Below are 13,795 nucleotides of genomic sequence, written 5' to 3'. Positions count from 1 at the left end.
GAGCAGTCACCATGGGTAACGATGTTTCCATCAACTATATATCGATATAAGATTCTAGAGAAACATATAATCGGAAGTCTACAATTGTCGACGTACATTTCTCAACTAGATTGCAAAACCTTTCAAATGATTCAGACCCTAAGACCATGGCCATGGCAAAGTATGAACAACACTCAGACTGAACTCAAGCAACGGGTATAATCTAGGTAGAAATAATCTTGCTCAATAATGGGAAGGTATTCATAAGCAATACCTACACCAGTTTTCTTCTGGAAGCAGAATTGAGAACAACGAGGTGGTGAAACACAGAGCAAGTATTGTAGCACAAGGGTTCACACAGATACCCAACTATTCTTTAGAGGTGGAGTCTCTTTTCGATAACTTATATCATTGCAGTACAAAATCATATATCTGTGCATTTGATAGGTGTAGTGATTACATATTCATGTGGATCATTAGATTCAGACATAGATGGTTCCCGTTGGAATCTCACTTCTGGATCGAAATGCAAAATAAAACATACATTGTGTAAAATTAGTAAGTCACTATACGGCTTATTGTTGTCGGTATATTTTGGTACAATCGATGTAGTGAGTTCCTTATTCACAAGGATTACTCCTACACTGATGATTATCCACACATGTTAAGCATGTGATCATCTAAATGACGGAATTTGAGATGAAGGATGTGGGTAAAACCTCGAGCACCTTCAATCATACATTATGGTACACCATGTTGTCTATATCCAAAATATATTGAAGAAATTCATCATGGCCAAATTTTATGCATCCATAACTCGCATCGCTTCATCCTCTAGACGTAGAGAAAGATCCATTAAAACCATGACTTGATGGGAATGCGATATTGGGACATATAGTTTCACATCCTAGTGCCATTGGACCCACCACACATAATTGGTTGGGGCTCAAGAATATCTTTGGATATCGTCAAGGCATCGAACATTTTGTCCTTATCTTTCAGTTTCAGATAAATCTGGACACCAATATCATTGGATACATCGATCAAATCCCCCTACTATGTCAGATCATAGACAAGGTTTGGGTTCCTGCTATGTGATAGCCATCTCATGAGAGTCTTCGAAACAGACCTCGTGGCTACATCCACCAACCATTATCTCAAAGATAATGTTACTTGTGTTGCTTGGATGCAAACAGGTTACGTGATAAGCAATATCGTTATATTGCATATCTTGCAAGTCAAACCATGTGACTGATTAGTTCATAAAGTCTCTATCAACTTCTATGTCTCTACCAACTTCTACATGTCATAAATATGTTCATGTAATTGGTATGGTTCTCGCATATTGAGTTAAATGAGACGATAACTATTGTATGTTGCAATATTTTCTCCTTATTTTTCCCACTAGGTTTGCAGGAGTCTTGGCATCATATCAAATATCATACTCCTCCCATTTTTCCACATATGACCGGCGTTGGCAGAAGCTGCAAACGGCAACTCAAAAAGCTTCGAGCGATGATGCAGAAAGCTGCGACGCCAATCGCGAATGCTACAACGACGAGTGGCCATTTTTTTCGACTAGCGCAGGGTGCTGGTACCACTTGCACACAGAGCTGGAACCCGTGCCATGGGGTGTTGCAATCGTCAGTGCATAGAAACATGGGAAGACAGAGTTGTGCGCGAGCAGTTGAAAAGAAGGTGGATGCATCTTTATTTTTCATGTACGCGTGCGAGATGCGGGACTGAGAGACAATCATGACTGAAAGGAGACAGATCTAGTTCTCCTTTGGTTTGGAGGAATTTTATAGGAATTCTAGAGAATATGATTCTTATAAGTTTTTTTTTTTAAATCCCTTTGGTTCATAGGAATGGATTCTTATTCCTACATAGGATTGGTTTCTATCCTCCACATTTTATAGGAAAATAAAAATGAGCCTAGACTCAATAAAAAAATTCATTTGCTGTCAACTAAATAACATCTCGTTTTCTATTTCTACTCATAGAATTTGAGATGTCATCTCATTTCCTACAAAATTCCTATTCCTACGATAATACTATCCTATGAACCAAAAAAGGCCCTAATGTCATGGATGAATCCAACGGACGCAGGCAGACCGGTGGAGCTGATCGCAGGCAGACCGGTGGAGCTGGCGCAGATCAGCGCCCTATCCCTCGCCGCCAATGCACGAAGGGCGTGACTGTTCGTTCGCATCTCTCCGGACCCTCGCGTCTGTTCGATGCATCCCCTCGGGGCTGTATACCTGTAATCAATCATTAATAAAGACAATTGTTCACTTCTACATCTGTCTACTGTCTCTCATTTTACATCTAACAGATCCAACACAATTTAGATCGGTCTAGTACTATCCGGGCCCCCAATAGGCTTCTCATGTCAGAATAATGTACATGAAAGGATCCAGGTGTCTTAAAATAAGGCCAGGACCCCAAACATAAGGTAAAACGCCTGTCCCAATTTCGGACCAACCACAAAACCATATAAATAGCATCACATCCTCGTAGCAGCATCAGCTATAATCATGCCGTTGCTTGACTCCAACATAATAACACACAGAAGTCTATTATTACACAAACAGCTTCACTAATAAATATTACGGTGGATCCATGCAAGAGCCTCTCGTGGTGAGGTAAATACAGTAATACACGAGAGGCCACTTTAAGCAAGGCCTAACTTGTAATCTTCCGCAAGCTACATCAGGGAAGTTACAATGCTGATATCTCCTTTATGACCTGCTCCTTGTCTGCCTCAAACTGCTCATCCTCTACAAAATCGTAAACGACCTATCAGTTCATGGGGAGTTGTTACAAGCAAAAACTAAATCCTAGAATAAGCAAAGGCTCAATTGAGGTAATAACGTATACGAGCTGATAAGCTCAAAACAAAACTGAACCACAGAAAGCAGGTGCAGACATAAGTACAGACAAGCATGCAACTACCTTTGTCAGTTTTGAATCCGGCAAAAAATCGAAGAAGCTTGCTTCGATTTGTGACTAGTATGTTCACAACCTCAGCTGGTTTGTTTTTATTTGCAGCAAATAGCTGAAATATGTAGCAACATGATAATCAGCATGAGTACAAACAACAAATATTTACAGGAGCCAGATTATTTACGATGTCAGTACCCACCTTGAACACATGAAAAGATTCTATTTGAATATTTTTGCTCGAGTCCTGAAAATTTTGAGAAAATAATAAGCAAATTGACAACACAGTAATATTGACAGATAATCATGCAACGACACAGTAAGGTGCTGATCTGCATTTCAACTATGAGCATCTGAATGAAATTCGTGCAACTGAACGGTAATGTAGCTTTATATGACCAAAGAATCCCGTTAAAACAACATTTGGTTCGTGACAATAACAAGTACATCATATCTTTATTCTTTGAAGTTCCATCATTCGTTGAATCACAGGACAACCCACAACCGGCAGGAACATAAGCAACATTCTATAATAGATCTTGGGGAGAAAAGTTCTCATATCCCAGCAAGGACCATTTATATTCCCTAGGTTTCAAGCAGAAATCCCAGTGAAATTAATGGATGCCAACTTATAAGCCCAATGCTAGTCTACTCCAGCTAATATTGTTTGGAGTTCTGATTTCAATACAAGAGGCAACTGACACATCAAAGGAATTATCTATGACATGGTGATTTTGTGAAGTTTAAAGAAAAAAGACTAACCAGCTACACATGAAAACTTCATGAATAAGTGAAAACTGGAAGGAAATGAGTAACGGTAGCCCTTCAGAGACTAGATCAAAGAAGTTCACAAAAAAAATCAAAATAAGATTGTGAAACCTGTTTCCATGCATTCCTTCGAACAGAAAAAATGACGGAAGTTTTTATCATTTCTTTGGAATTTAACTTTCGATGCATAAATGCCTAAGGCCTAGCATATTCAGATCAGCTTCAGCATAGCTGTATATTGGATATATCAGATCCAAGGATATGCAAGGACAGTATAGAAAAGATACAATGATAATATGTTGGATTGGGGATGTTTGTTAATATCAGCCAATACAGGCTAGGATGTGCTTTAAACAGCAACCTCCTGGCATGGATGATGACATTAGAAGTTGCACGCTGAAACTTTTACAGGTTATAAATGCAGCAAACTTACCCTTAAAAGATTCATCAGAATCATAAGATTATCCTTTGAACCAACATATCGCATCATGACTGCAGAATTTGATCTATCAAGGAGCATATCTCCCAACAGCTGGAAGAAAACAAAAACATTAAAACTGAAAATTTATTCAATAGAAAATGTATACAAGATACTCAATAAACTAATAATGATATATGAAAATAAATTAATACGGCTAAATAAAACCTAACGGTAAGTAGGTGTCAGAATTTTGGACGTTTTCAGTGGATCCCAGTAAAATGCCAGACAAAATGTTTGTTTTTGAAAAGCTGATAAACCATGAACAGAACACAACATGCCAGTGGCAAATGGCAACGCCTTTATTCCCTTGGTGCGGAGGGGACTATCTCCGGCCTGCCTTTTTTGCTAACTACTCCCTCCGTCCCATAATGTAAGACGTTTTTTGACACTACACTAGAGTCAAGAAACGTCTTACATTACGGGACGGAGGGAGTACTGTACATCTCTGCCATGTGGGTCCCACAGCTCCAAAAATTGAAAGGCTGAACATGCCTTATTACTGCCTGTTCTGGGAGTAGAACCTGGAATAGGCTGTGCTGATTGTGTGTGGGATCTTGCTAGTTGGTACTAGGCTAGTTGGTACTGATTCTTCTAGCTAATACTCCCTCCGTCCCAAAATTCTTGTCTTAGATTTGTCTAGATACGGATGTATCTAACACTAAATCGTAATTAGATACATCTGTATTTAGACAAATCTAAGACAAGAATTTTGGGACGGAGGGAGTATATTTTAAATTGAAAGTTTCAATTTGAATCAGAAAAATCAAACAGACTTTTACCACAATTTTCAACTTTCAGTTATCTTGCTGTGCAGCAGTTTACTCCAAGAACTGAGATGTTCCTGGTTGCTACTATCAGAACAGGAAACGGTTCATGAAAGCTCACCGCAAGCTAATTTGAATGATGATTGAAGGCATGCAAGCTACAGAGAGCATTTTGGCATACAGTCTACCGAGTACTGACACTAGTCAGGCATGCTGAACAATACACACTATAACTTTTAACAGAAAAGCACAATATATAGCAAATGCAGAATGATGGTAAACAGTACCGCCACTACATACAAAATTAGTGTAATTTTACCGCCACTACACACAAAATAGTAATACCTTGATAGCCTGCCTTTTTGTTATGTAGTTGGATGATGACAGCAGCCTAGAGTTGAATTCTGCAAAGAACTGAGGAAAAGGAAAAAGGATAAGGCCCTGTTTGGCATAGAGGTACCAATACCAGTGTAATTTTACAGAGCTGAAAAAAGAAACAGGAAAGCCTAAAAACGTTTTTGGATGGCTAATTTTGAACCAGCCCAAAAAACAGTGTTCCCTGATTACACCCGTAAAGTAATAAACTGCTCAGGAGCTCTTGATTTTTTTTCTGAGAAAGGACAGGCTCCACCTGATCAGTCTCAAGTTACTCACGAGCTCGGCGAGGCAAACAGCACACCGCCCATTTGGGGAGAAAGAGGCAAGGTTTTGGGATCGGGGAAAAAGCTGCAACATTGTTTCATTCCCAAACACCATTTTTGCAGAGGAATGAAAATATAGCCGTATCCAACGGTATTTGTTGGGACAAGTAATTTATAATTGTAATTTGTTTACGAGTGGAAACAATACAAACATCCTAAAGGGGCCTAAAGAATCAAATGAGGCCAAACAGAATGCAGAAACTATGTACGAACTATGCCGCATGATAGCATTTATTACATATGCATAACAGAAACTTATCATCAAATGCATCATAATAGCAAAATAAGCTACTAATCCAGCCAGCTTATAGACTGAGGAAATGCCATTCAATTGCATATGATCCACAAAATGTCCATGACATGAAGAGAGCGTTATAAAGAACCATATCGTTCATGAACATTCATTAATGGCAAATACACAGAAATAATCTCATTGACAATTTGGCACTGACCAAGGCATGAAGTACGATGTAGAATACAATACTGTAAATTAATGGCATATAGTTTAATGATAATGCGTACTGACCCAGTCATAGTTCTTCGAAAGAAATTCCGCCACGGTTGCTTTATGCCTTGTCAGAAGTTCCTGTTCCAAGTAGAAGAGAATGAATGCAAAAAACCATATGTGAATATCTGAGGAGGAACACAAATGCGGATGTAAAATTAAGAACTACCCAAGCCAACATGTTCCCATATTTTATTCGGAACTTTGAACTCGTCAAGTCATTCCTTGCCAATATAGTTTTGTCATCTTGTATGATCCTTGGCAGGGCTAAGATACAAGTTGGGTGGATAAAGCAAGTCAGCTTAACTGTTTTTCCAAAAGTATGGCTTCTTGAAACGGCAACAGCTGCCAATTGTGCCACACCAAACAAGCAACAGCGCTACCTTATCTGGTGCCCGAGGGGGCATGGTGTTGTATGTTGCTAGTACCATGCCCGGAGCGATTAGGTGGGGCGTCGGCAGGTCGGGCCATTAATGGCCAAACTCCTGCCACATCAGAGATAGTTGGGTCACACCGACTACCTCAGCGCCCACCGCGTGCCAGGCTGCATGGCAAGCCCGGACAAGTGGCGCAGCTATATTGTTTGCACACATGCATGAACGACCCACCATGGATAAATCATAGACCAGAGAAATGCAAATTACGTCAGACCAACGTGCGCGCGTGTCATGGACAGTTACGTGTGTATTGATGCAGTGTGTGTCCATGGAGCATATGTGCGTCCTCTTGTACTCTGTGTGAATGGATGTGTACGTCTCATGGAGTTGTGTTGTGCCCATGTAGCTTGTGCGTATATGTGCCCATGCACATGCATGTCACTGTGCTTCAGCATGTCAAACGCCAGTACGCCACATGCGCTCATGCCCTTGGCTCAACATGTAGCACACGCACGTGCTCAAGTATATACGCATGTAGCTGCTGTGAATGTACGTGCTTCCGCTCTATTGACGAGCTATGAGAGAGGTGCCCTGCCTCCAAGCGCAGCACCAATGCCTCTCTCACACACGATTTCAAAGTTTAAATTTAACTCCGTGGATGCGACCTGTACATGTGTACCATTTCCAGGTCATAATGATTGTGTATGGGTTTGTGCTGTTATTTTCTGGTGATAACAGTCTGCCATGCTTATTACATGCATCTCCATTCATTCTCATCCACCCACACCCAACGCACCGTGTGTGCAGGGCACGGCATCCACTGGGCACCCAATCAATTTCCATATATTTTTTGAATACTTATCAAAGTAACAGTGATAACAATGAGATTGATATTTTATCAATGCTCATTACTATGCATAGCAAAAAACTGAAAGATGTCAGAAGCAATAATGCTCAAAGGCGGTTAAATGTCTGAGCAAACACAAGTTCTGTTTAATTCATAATTCAATATTTGAAGCAAACAGCAGGAAATGAAAAAGCAAGTCACCTTGAAGGTTGCAGAAGCATCTGATGCTATGTCAAAATTTGGAATTTGTATATAGTCAAAGAACTTCTTCATGTGATCAGACTCTAGAACATACCTGTCAATGAACAAATACTTTGATAATCAAGCATCATTTCTGCAACTCGCAGTTCATACAGCTCTGTTAAGTGCATATACTATTCTGGAGAAGAATGGAGCTCAAGAAACACTTCCAATATCAACCAGATCACACTACAAAAGCTCGCCATGTCTGCGAGGTACTGCTTTTACATGCATACAAGAACCATTCACACAACAGGACCTTGGCGTTAGATATGCACTGCTGTCTTCTAATGGTGTTGACACATATCCCTCGAAACTTTTTATATATAGTGCATGAAGTACCAACACAAAAACAGCCTCCAAAGTTTGCAGCCACAGGTATACCGTAAAGGGGTCTGCGACATACATTTTCAGTTTTCAATTCGTGGGTAGTAACTCTAGTGTGCTCCGTGACCCTTTCCAACAAAAAAGGGTACGTGTGGATAATGTGGAATGCATATTTCGACCTCTTTATAAATATCTTAAGAATTTTATAGTGGTGGGGTCAACTTATAAAAGCTTTTTCGGTGTCTTGTGTCTGGCTTTCTTTTGGGCTCTCTATAAATTGCTATTATAATGTAGATACCATTAGAGTTATCCTGTATTGCTCCCATAAAAGAAGCCTTCATCCTACGGATCTTGGTTGATAGGTATATGTGTGATGGGTTTATACAGTTATGTCAACATTCCAATCCAGTAATGGCACCTTGCAATACTCTGATGGCGAATACATTCCCTCAACATTGCACCATAATGTAAAGCAACCTCTGTATCCTCGTACCTGTGAGGTCAAGAAATAAATGAATCAAGCAACAGTATTACAAAAGTTATTAACAAAACAGAAGCAATAGTTGGAAACAATAACCATATAACCAATGCAACTTCCCAAAACTGGCCACATTTGGTAGATGAGTTGCTTACTTCGCAAATGTATTGCCAAATTTTATGTCTCAAAAATATAAAGACACTAGCATCATGTATCATGTAGCCTGATACATGAAAATAGAATAGAACATGAATCCAAAGGAATTCAAGCTAGATCAAACTTCGACAATCATCCCAGTACTATTTCTGTGAGATGGCCGTGAATGTCAGTTACTGACTGATCATGTGACACAAGCCACAAAAGAACTAATGGGGGCATAAACATTCGCTAAATTATATTTAGTAATAAACCCTCCGTCCGGAAATACTTGTCATTGAAATGGATGTATGTAGATGTATTTTAGTTTTAGATACATCCATTTTCATTCATTTTGATGACAAGTAATTCCGGACGGAGGGAGTATCCCAAAATAAGTGTCTCAAACTTAGTACAACTTTGTATTAGAGTTAGTACAGAGTTGAAACACTTATTTTGAGACGGAGGGGGTATTTCATAAATACCAGAAGAATACATGCATCCGATGGTATGACTTCAAATTTAAAGGAAACAATATTATGCGTCTTCATTTGGTCATTCTGATTTATTAAGTTAAAAGTGTGATATATGGAGCACGGAAGCACGCAGCTTTCAGTCACATGGAGCCATGAAGGTCAATGCAAGCGCCCAAGCAGCAGTAACAAGCACAAAATAAAAATAGGAAGATAAAAAATCAAGATTCCGGAAAGAAACATTCTTTTAAAGGAAGCACCGCTGTGTAGCTTTTATTTACTTATTAGGACTTACCCAGAAATTAAGGTGTCCAAAAGATCTTTATTTGCCTCAAGGTATTCAGATGCAAGTATCCTTGAGTTGACTTGCTGTCGTTGCAAATTTGCAACAATTTGAGTAGAATCTTTCCTTGCCTGCAACAATCCAAAGTGCAAATAAATGTTATCTATGAGATTAAGACATCCGAATAATAACAATAAAGGTATCTATTGAATAAAATATTTATATACTCTTGTCATGATCTAAAAATACAAAATCAAGTTAAATACCTCCAGGTTTACTTTCGGAACACACATAATTAATAATCGTAAAGTGTTCTCTCTGAAGAATTCTTGGGTCAATTGCACGCAAGCTTCAGTGACAGGCTCCTGTTCGCCGTTGCCATACAGAATACACTTCAAATCCCTTATATTTTTGCTTAATTCTGCCATCTGCGTAAACATAATGTAAGCTGCAGTTAGTATACAGGAACATATCATTTGAGTCGAGAAGTATTATTGTCAGAACAATTTGAGAAGAATACCAAAGTTCCGCGTAATGCATAAAATCAGAGCAATCAAATGGCCATGTGCTAGCACATATTCAAAATAATATCTTCTTCAAAAGAATATCACTACTATTACTCCAAGAAGACATTCATTGCTCAAGTAAAGATTTTTATGCTGAGTTAAGACATAGATCAGGGTGGTTGCACCTTTGTTATTACTCCTCGTGAAGCTGACCCGAAGAAGCATTACTTAAGTTGAGATAGTTTAGTGTTGCAGATTAATAATTTCATAGTTAGCCCTATTGTGTGCCCACAGTCAGCAGCTCACTAGAGAAGTCTCACGGGCATGGTAATGTATGTTGGGCTGCACGGTTTCGCAGCAATTGGGCTGAAGAGCTAGCTTGTGGCCCATGTACATCAGCTACAACAGCACAGAAGGGAAGCTGTGTGGAGGGAGACAGTTGATGAAACAGAACTGGCTCTAGCCTCTGCCTCCATGACTTCTTTCTGACCTACGATCTATGTGCCACCACTGATCCCACTTTCACTATCCAAGTGTAATCTTAATTGTATGATCGCAGTGAAGCGCTTCATTTCCTAGATCCCTCCCCCTTTGCTGTTGGGATGTGGCGCCTATGGAATGCCCACGACACCGTTTGGAGGTTCCTTGTACCACGTCATGCAGAGAGCTGCTGCCATGTCAATCTATGTACTCACCAGAACCTCCGACCACTCTGCTCGCCCTGCTCTTGCTGAGTGGCATGACCACTACATGACCCACAATTTAGCGGAAAAGCTAACTGGCGGCCGTTCGCCAGGAAAGCATGGGATTTCGAACGTTTTTCATGGCAGTTTCAGTTGTATCGAGGGTGGCAGTTTCTTCAGAACATGGCATTTTCTGGGAGGATGGCAGTTTTGAGCCTTCATTCCAGAAAATGAAATGCTGTTCTGAAGAAACTGCCACCCCAAACCAACTAAAAATGCCATCAAAATGTTCGCAATGCCACCCCTCCAAGCGAACGCTCCCCAGATAAGAGGGTCCTAATTTAGAAGCTTGGCGTTCACTCTTGCTGCACAATCCTGCTTACTTCCTACGTCGAATGTACGGTAACAAGAAGCATACATCGAATTATGAATTTATTAATGATGGCAAGCAAGCCATCGAACATCTATCTCATGCCCGTCCGCAACATTATCGTAATTGACTTGCAGCTCATATACCAAAATTGTAAGCATACATTGAATTTATGAATGACGAGTAAACCGCCTACCATCTATCACATGCCCCATCTAAAATATTATCGCAATTGACTTGCAGCTCATATACCAAAATTGTAAGCATACATTGAATTTATGTACGACGAGTAAACCGCCTACCATCTATCACATGCCCCATCTGCAACATTATCCTAATTAAGTAACTTAGTTATGCTCATATACCAAAAAACGTATCTTCCTGAATTCCCTGAACCAGCCCCTTTTAATATGCTACAGTCATGTAATCATCATATAGATTATAATGAAGTAAGCTAGTTAAGTCCTACAACGGCCTAAATAGCAGCAAATCGAGCAGCGACGAATAATACATAGCGGTCACGCAAGCAGCAACGTTCCACCCGCTGCAACGCTCATAGAAATAAGAGTGCGGAGGCACAAATCAGGCCAAACCAAGCAAGGGATAAAAAGCTTCCACTCCCATGCGCGATCCGAGCCAAATCGGTGGGCAGGGACGGGGCATCGAAACAGGAAGGCCGGCCGGATTCGATCTCACCTTCTCCTCCTCTCGCTTGGGGTCGGCGCCGCGTGAGCCGGCGTGGAGGTCCACGTAGATGAGGAGCTCACGCGTCTGCCGCACCACGTCGGCCGGCGTCCGCGGCTTCGACTTGAAGAGGCCCTTCATCTTGGCGCCGTCGTCCGATGCCGATGCGGCGGTCACGCGCGGCGGCGATGGCAAGGGCGAGGCCGCGGGCCTTCTCCGCCCCGCCGACCCGAACGAGAAGCAGCCGCGGAACAGCGCCACGACTACCTCGGGATGCCCCTCCTAGGGCGCCCGCCTCCTCCTCCTCCGCTCGGGGACGGACGCGATCCGACGGGACGCGGCGGGGAGGCTAGGTTTTGCCGTCGAGAGGATGCCGGGCTCGCGATGGACTCGTCGCGCGGGGCGGTGTTGGCCAGGAGGGCCGAGATCGGAGATCCCTCTATGGCTCTATCCACCGGCCGGTACGGACGATGCGGGGGGTCGGTTGGGGGTGGTGGTGCGTTTCTCGACGCTTCTTTGCCCCGTCCGCTCCTCGCTGCCTCGTTTTCTCCTCCGCTTTTTTCTCTTTCCGGGTGTGCAGAAAATTGGGTGATCAACTTTGGAGTCCGTGATCTTGCCGAACTTTTCGCCTAGGTGAGCCGCACGCGGTATGCTTTAAAATCCAATCCAAAACCTCTATGCAAATCAGTACTACTACAAACGTATTTGAATCGAGTCTATTTAAACCAGCAAGCCTATCCACTTATGTATTGCTGCATATATACAAATACTAAATGATAGGAGTATAAGCTAATAATTGAATTTAAGATTATAAACACGTCCATGCCAGCCGTCATCAATCAAATATGATAATAATGCAATAATTTTAATGGCATGTGTGCATTTCACATCATTATGGCCCTTTTTCCCTCCATGCACGGGTGATCCTAGCATGGACCCCATGGAATTTGATGAGTAACATCGGCTACATTGCCACACCGTAGGAGCAACTCACAGCAGATGAAGAAAAATATTTTCGTCTTTGAACTTTAGAAAAAAAAAGTTGAAGTAAAAAACTCTGTGCAGATGAAGTGCAAAGTGCTAACTACTTTTTTTAACACAGTACAGACGCAAGCACTCATATACACGTGCATACACTCACCCCTATGAATGCACACATGCACACCCTACCCCTATGAGCACCTTGTTGGAACTAAACACGACATGTGCGTGTGTCCGTGTAGGTTTCGTATTCATCACCTAGTAGGATTAGGAGTAGTAACCGAGTAGGTTAGCTAGCCAATCTTGCTACTATATATATGTTTGTATAGCCCCTTGTAAACACAACCAGAAAAGCAATACAAAGTTACGACAGGCTCGACACGAGCCTGTAGCTATCCAAATCGAGTCAAAGTATTCGTGTACCTTTGATTGATTGTATACGTACTGTGTTGGTATCTCGGATGGCTAAAAGTACTAGTCCATCACGTCCAGGAAAGATCGATCAAGGACAAGGCTAGCTTTGTACTACAGTTCCACTCGGCGTAAAGTAAATCGTTGAGTTCGTCAGCGAGCTTCGTTCGTCGTCGGTCGTCTTCAGTCGTCGGAAAGTACTCGACGTCGGGTCTGGGCCAACAATTGGTATCAGAGCAAGGTTGATCTTCTAGTAACGGAGGATCATGTCGGACGACAAGAAGACCAAGCAGTTGGCGGAGTACTCCGGTGCGGCTAAAGTAATTGCTGCTTCGGCGAGTTCGTCGTATCCACGGTTTGATCGCGAGAACTTCGGGGTCTGGAAGGCCCTCATGGAGTGTGGTCTCCGTGCCAATGAGCTATGGGATGCGGTGGATACCGGAGGCGACGCGTTCAAGAAGGAGGGAGCCGAGCACCGGAAGGATCGGCAGGCGGCGTCGGCGATTTACTCGGTGATGCCGATGGATGTCTTCCAGCACCTAATCGCCAAAGCAACGGCAAAGGAGGTGTGGGATAAGCTGAAGCTCATGTTCGAGGGACACACCCGTGTCAAGCAAGCCAATCTCCAAACTCTCCTAAGGAACTACGAGACTTTGGTCATGGGCGATGATGAGTCCGTGGATGCGTTCGCTTCACGGGTGGCTACTCTCGTCAATCAGATTCGCGCGCTTGGAGAAAACCTCATAGAGGCCTCGGTTGTCTGGCGGTTCTTGCGCGCGGCCCTCCCCGGTACCTGCAAATTGTCATGGCGATCGAGCAGTGTGTCGATCTCGAGACCCTCTCCATTGATGATCTCGTC

General features: G+C 42.2%; 1 protein-coding gene across 1 annotated transcript; it reads right to left on the bottom strand.

Moving 5' to 3' along the window:
• Window positions 1-2,404: 2,404 nt before the first annotated feature.
• LOC125536481 (putative MO25-like protein At5g47540) lies at window positions 2,405-12,084 on the bottom strand. Its single transcript, XM_048699709.1, has 11 exons — window positions 11,557-12,084; window positions 9,568-9,729; window positions 9,314-9,432; window positions 8,351-8,425; window positions 7,567-7,660; window positions 6,163-6,222; window positions 5,281-5,349; window positions 4,124-4,222; window positions 3,125-3,169; window positions 2,935-3,037; window positions 2,405-2,759 (listed from the first exon to the last, which is right to left on the bottom strand). The coding sequence occupies exons 1-11, from the start codon at window positions 11,683-11,685 to the stop codon at window positions 2,701-2,703; spliced, it is 1,014 nt and encodes a 337-aa protein (XP_048555666.1). The 5' UTR covers window positions 11,686-12,084; the 3' UTR covers window positions 2,405-2,700.
• Between the last annotated feature and the right edge of the window lie 1,711 nt (window positions 12,085-13,795).

Source organism: Triticum urartu, chromosome 2, assembly GCF_003073215.2.
Source record: "Triticum urartu cultivar G1812 chromosome 2, Tu2.1, whole genome shotgun sequence".
NCBI classification, from domain to species: Eukaryota; Viridiplantae; Streptophyta; class Magnoliopsida; order Poales; family Poaceae; genus Triticum; species Triticum urartu.
Note: the sequence above shows the minus strand (reverse complement) of the source record. Positions and strands in the feature narration are given on the sequence as shown.

What these genes read in the sequence shown, in the direction of transcription:
- LOC125536481 (XM_048699709.1), bottom strand. Translation starts at nt 11,685, where the DNA reads ATGAAGGGCCTCTTCAAGTCGAAGCCGCGGACGCCGGCCGACGTGGTG. An exon ending in ATGCTTCTGCAACCTTCAAG is followed by an intron (nt 6,223 to 7,566) that starts GTGACTTGCTTT and finishes TACTTGGAACAG; the next exon opens with GAACTTCTGACAAGGCATAA. An exon ending in TTCTGATGAATCTTTTAAGG is followed by an intron (nt 3,170 to 4,123) that starts GTAAGTTTGCTG and finishes CAAAATTTTCAG; the next exon opens with GACTCGAGCAAAAATATTCA.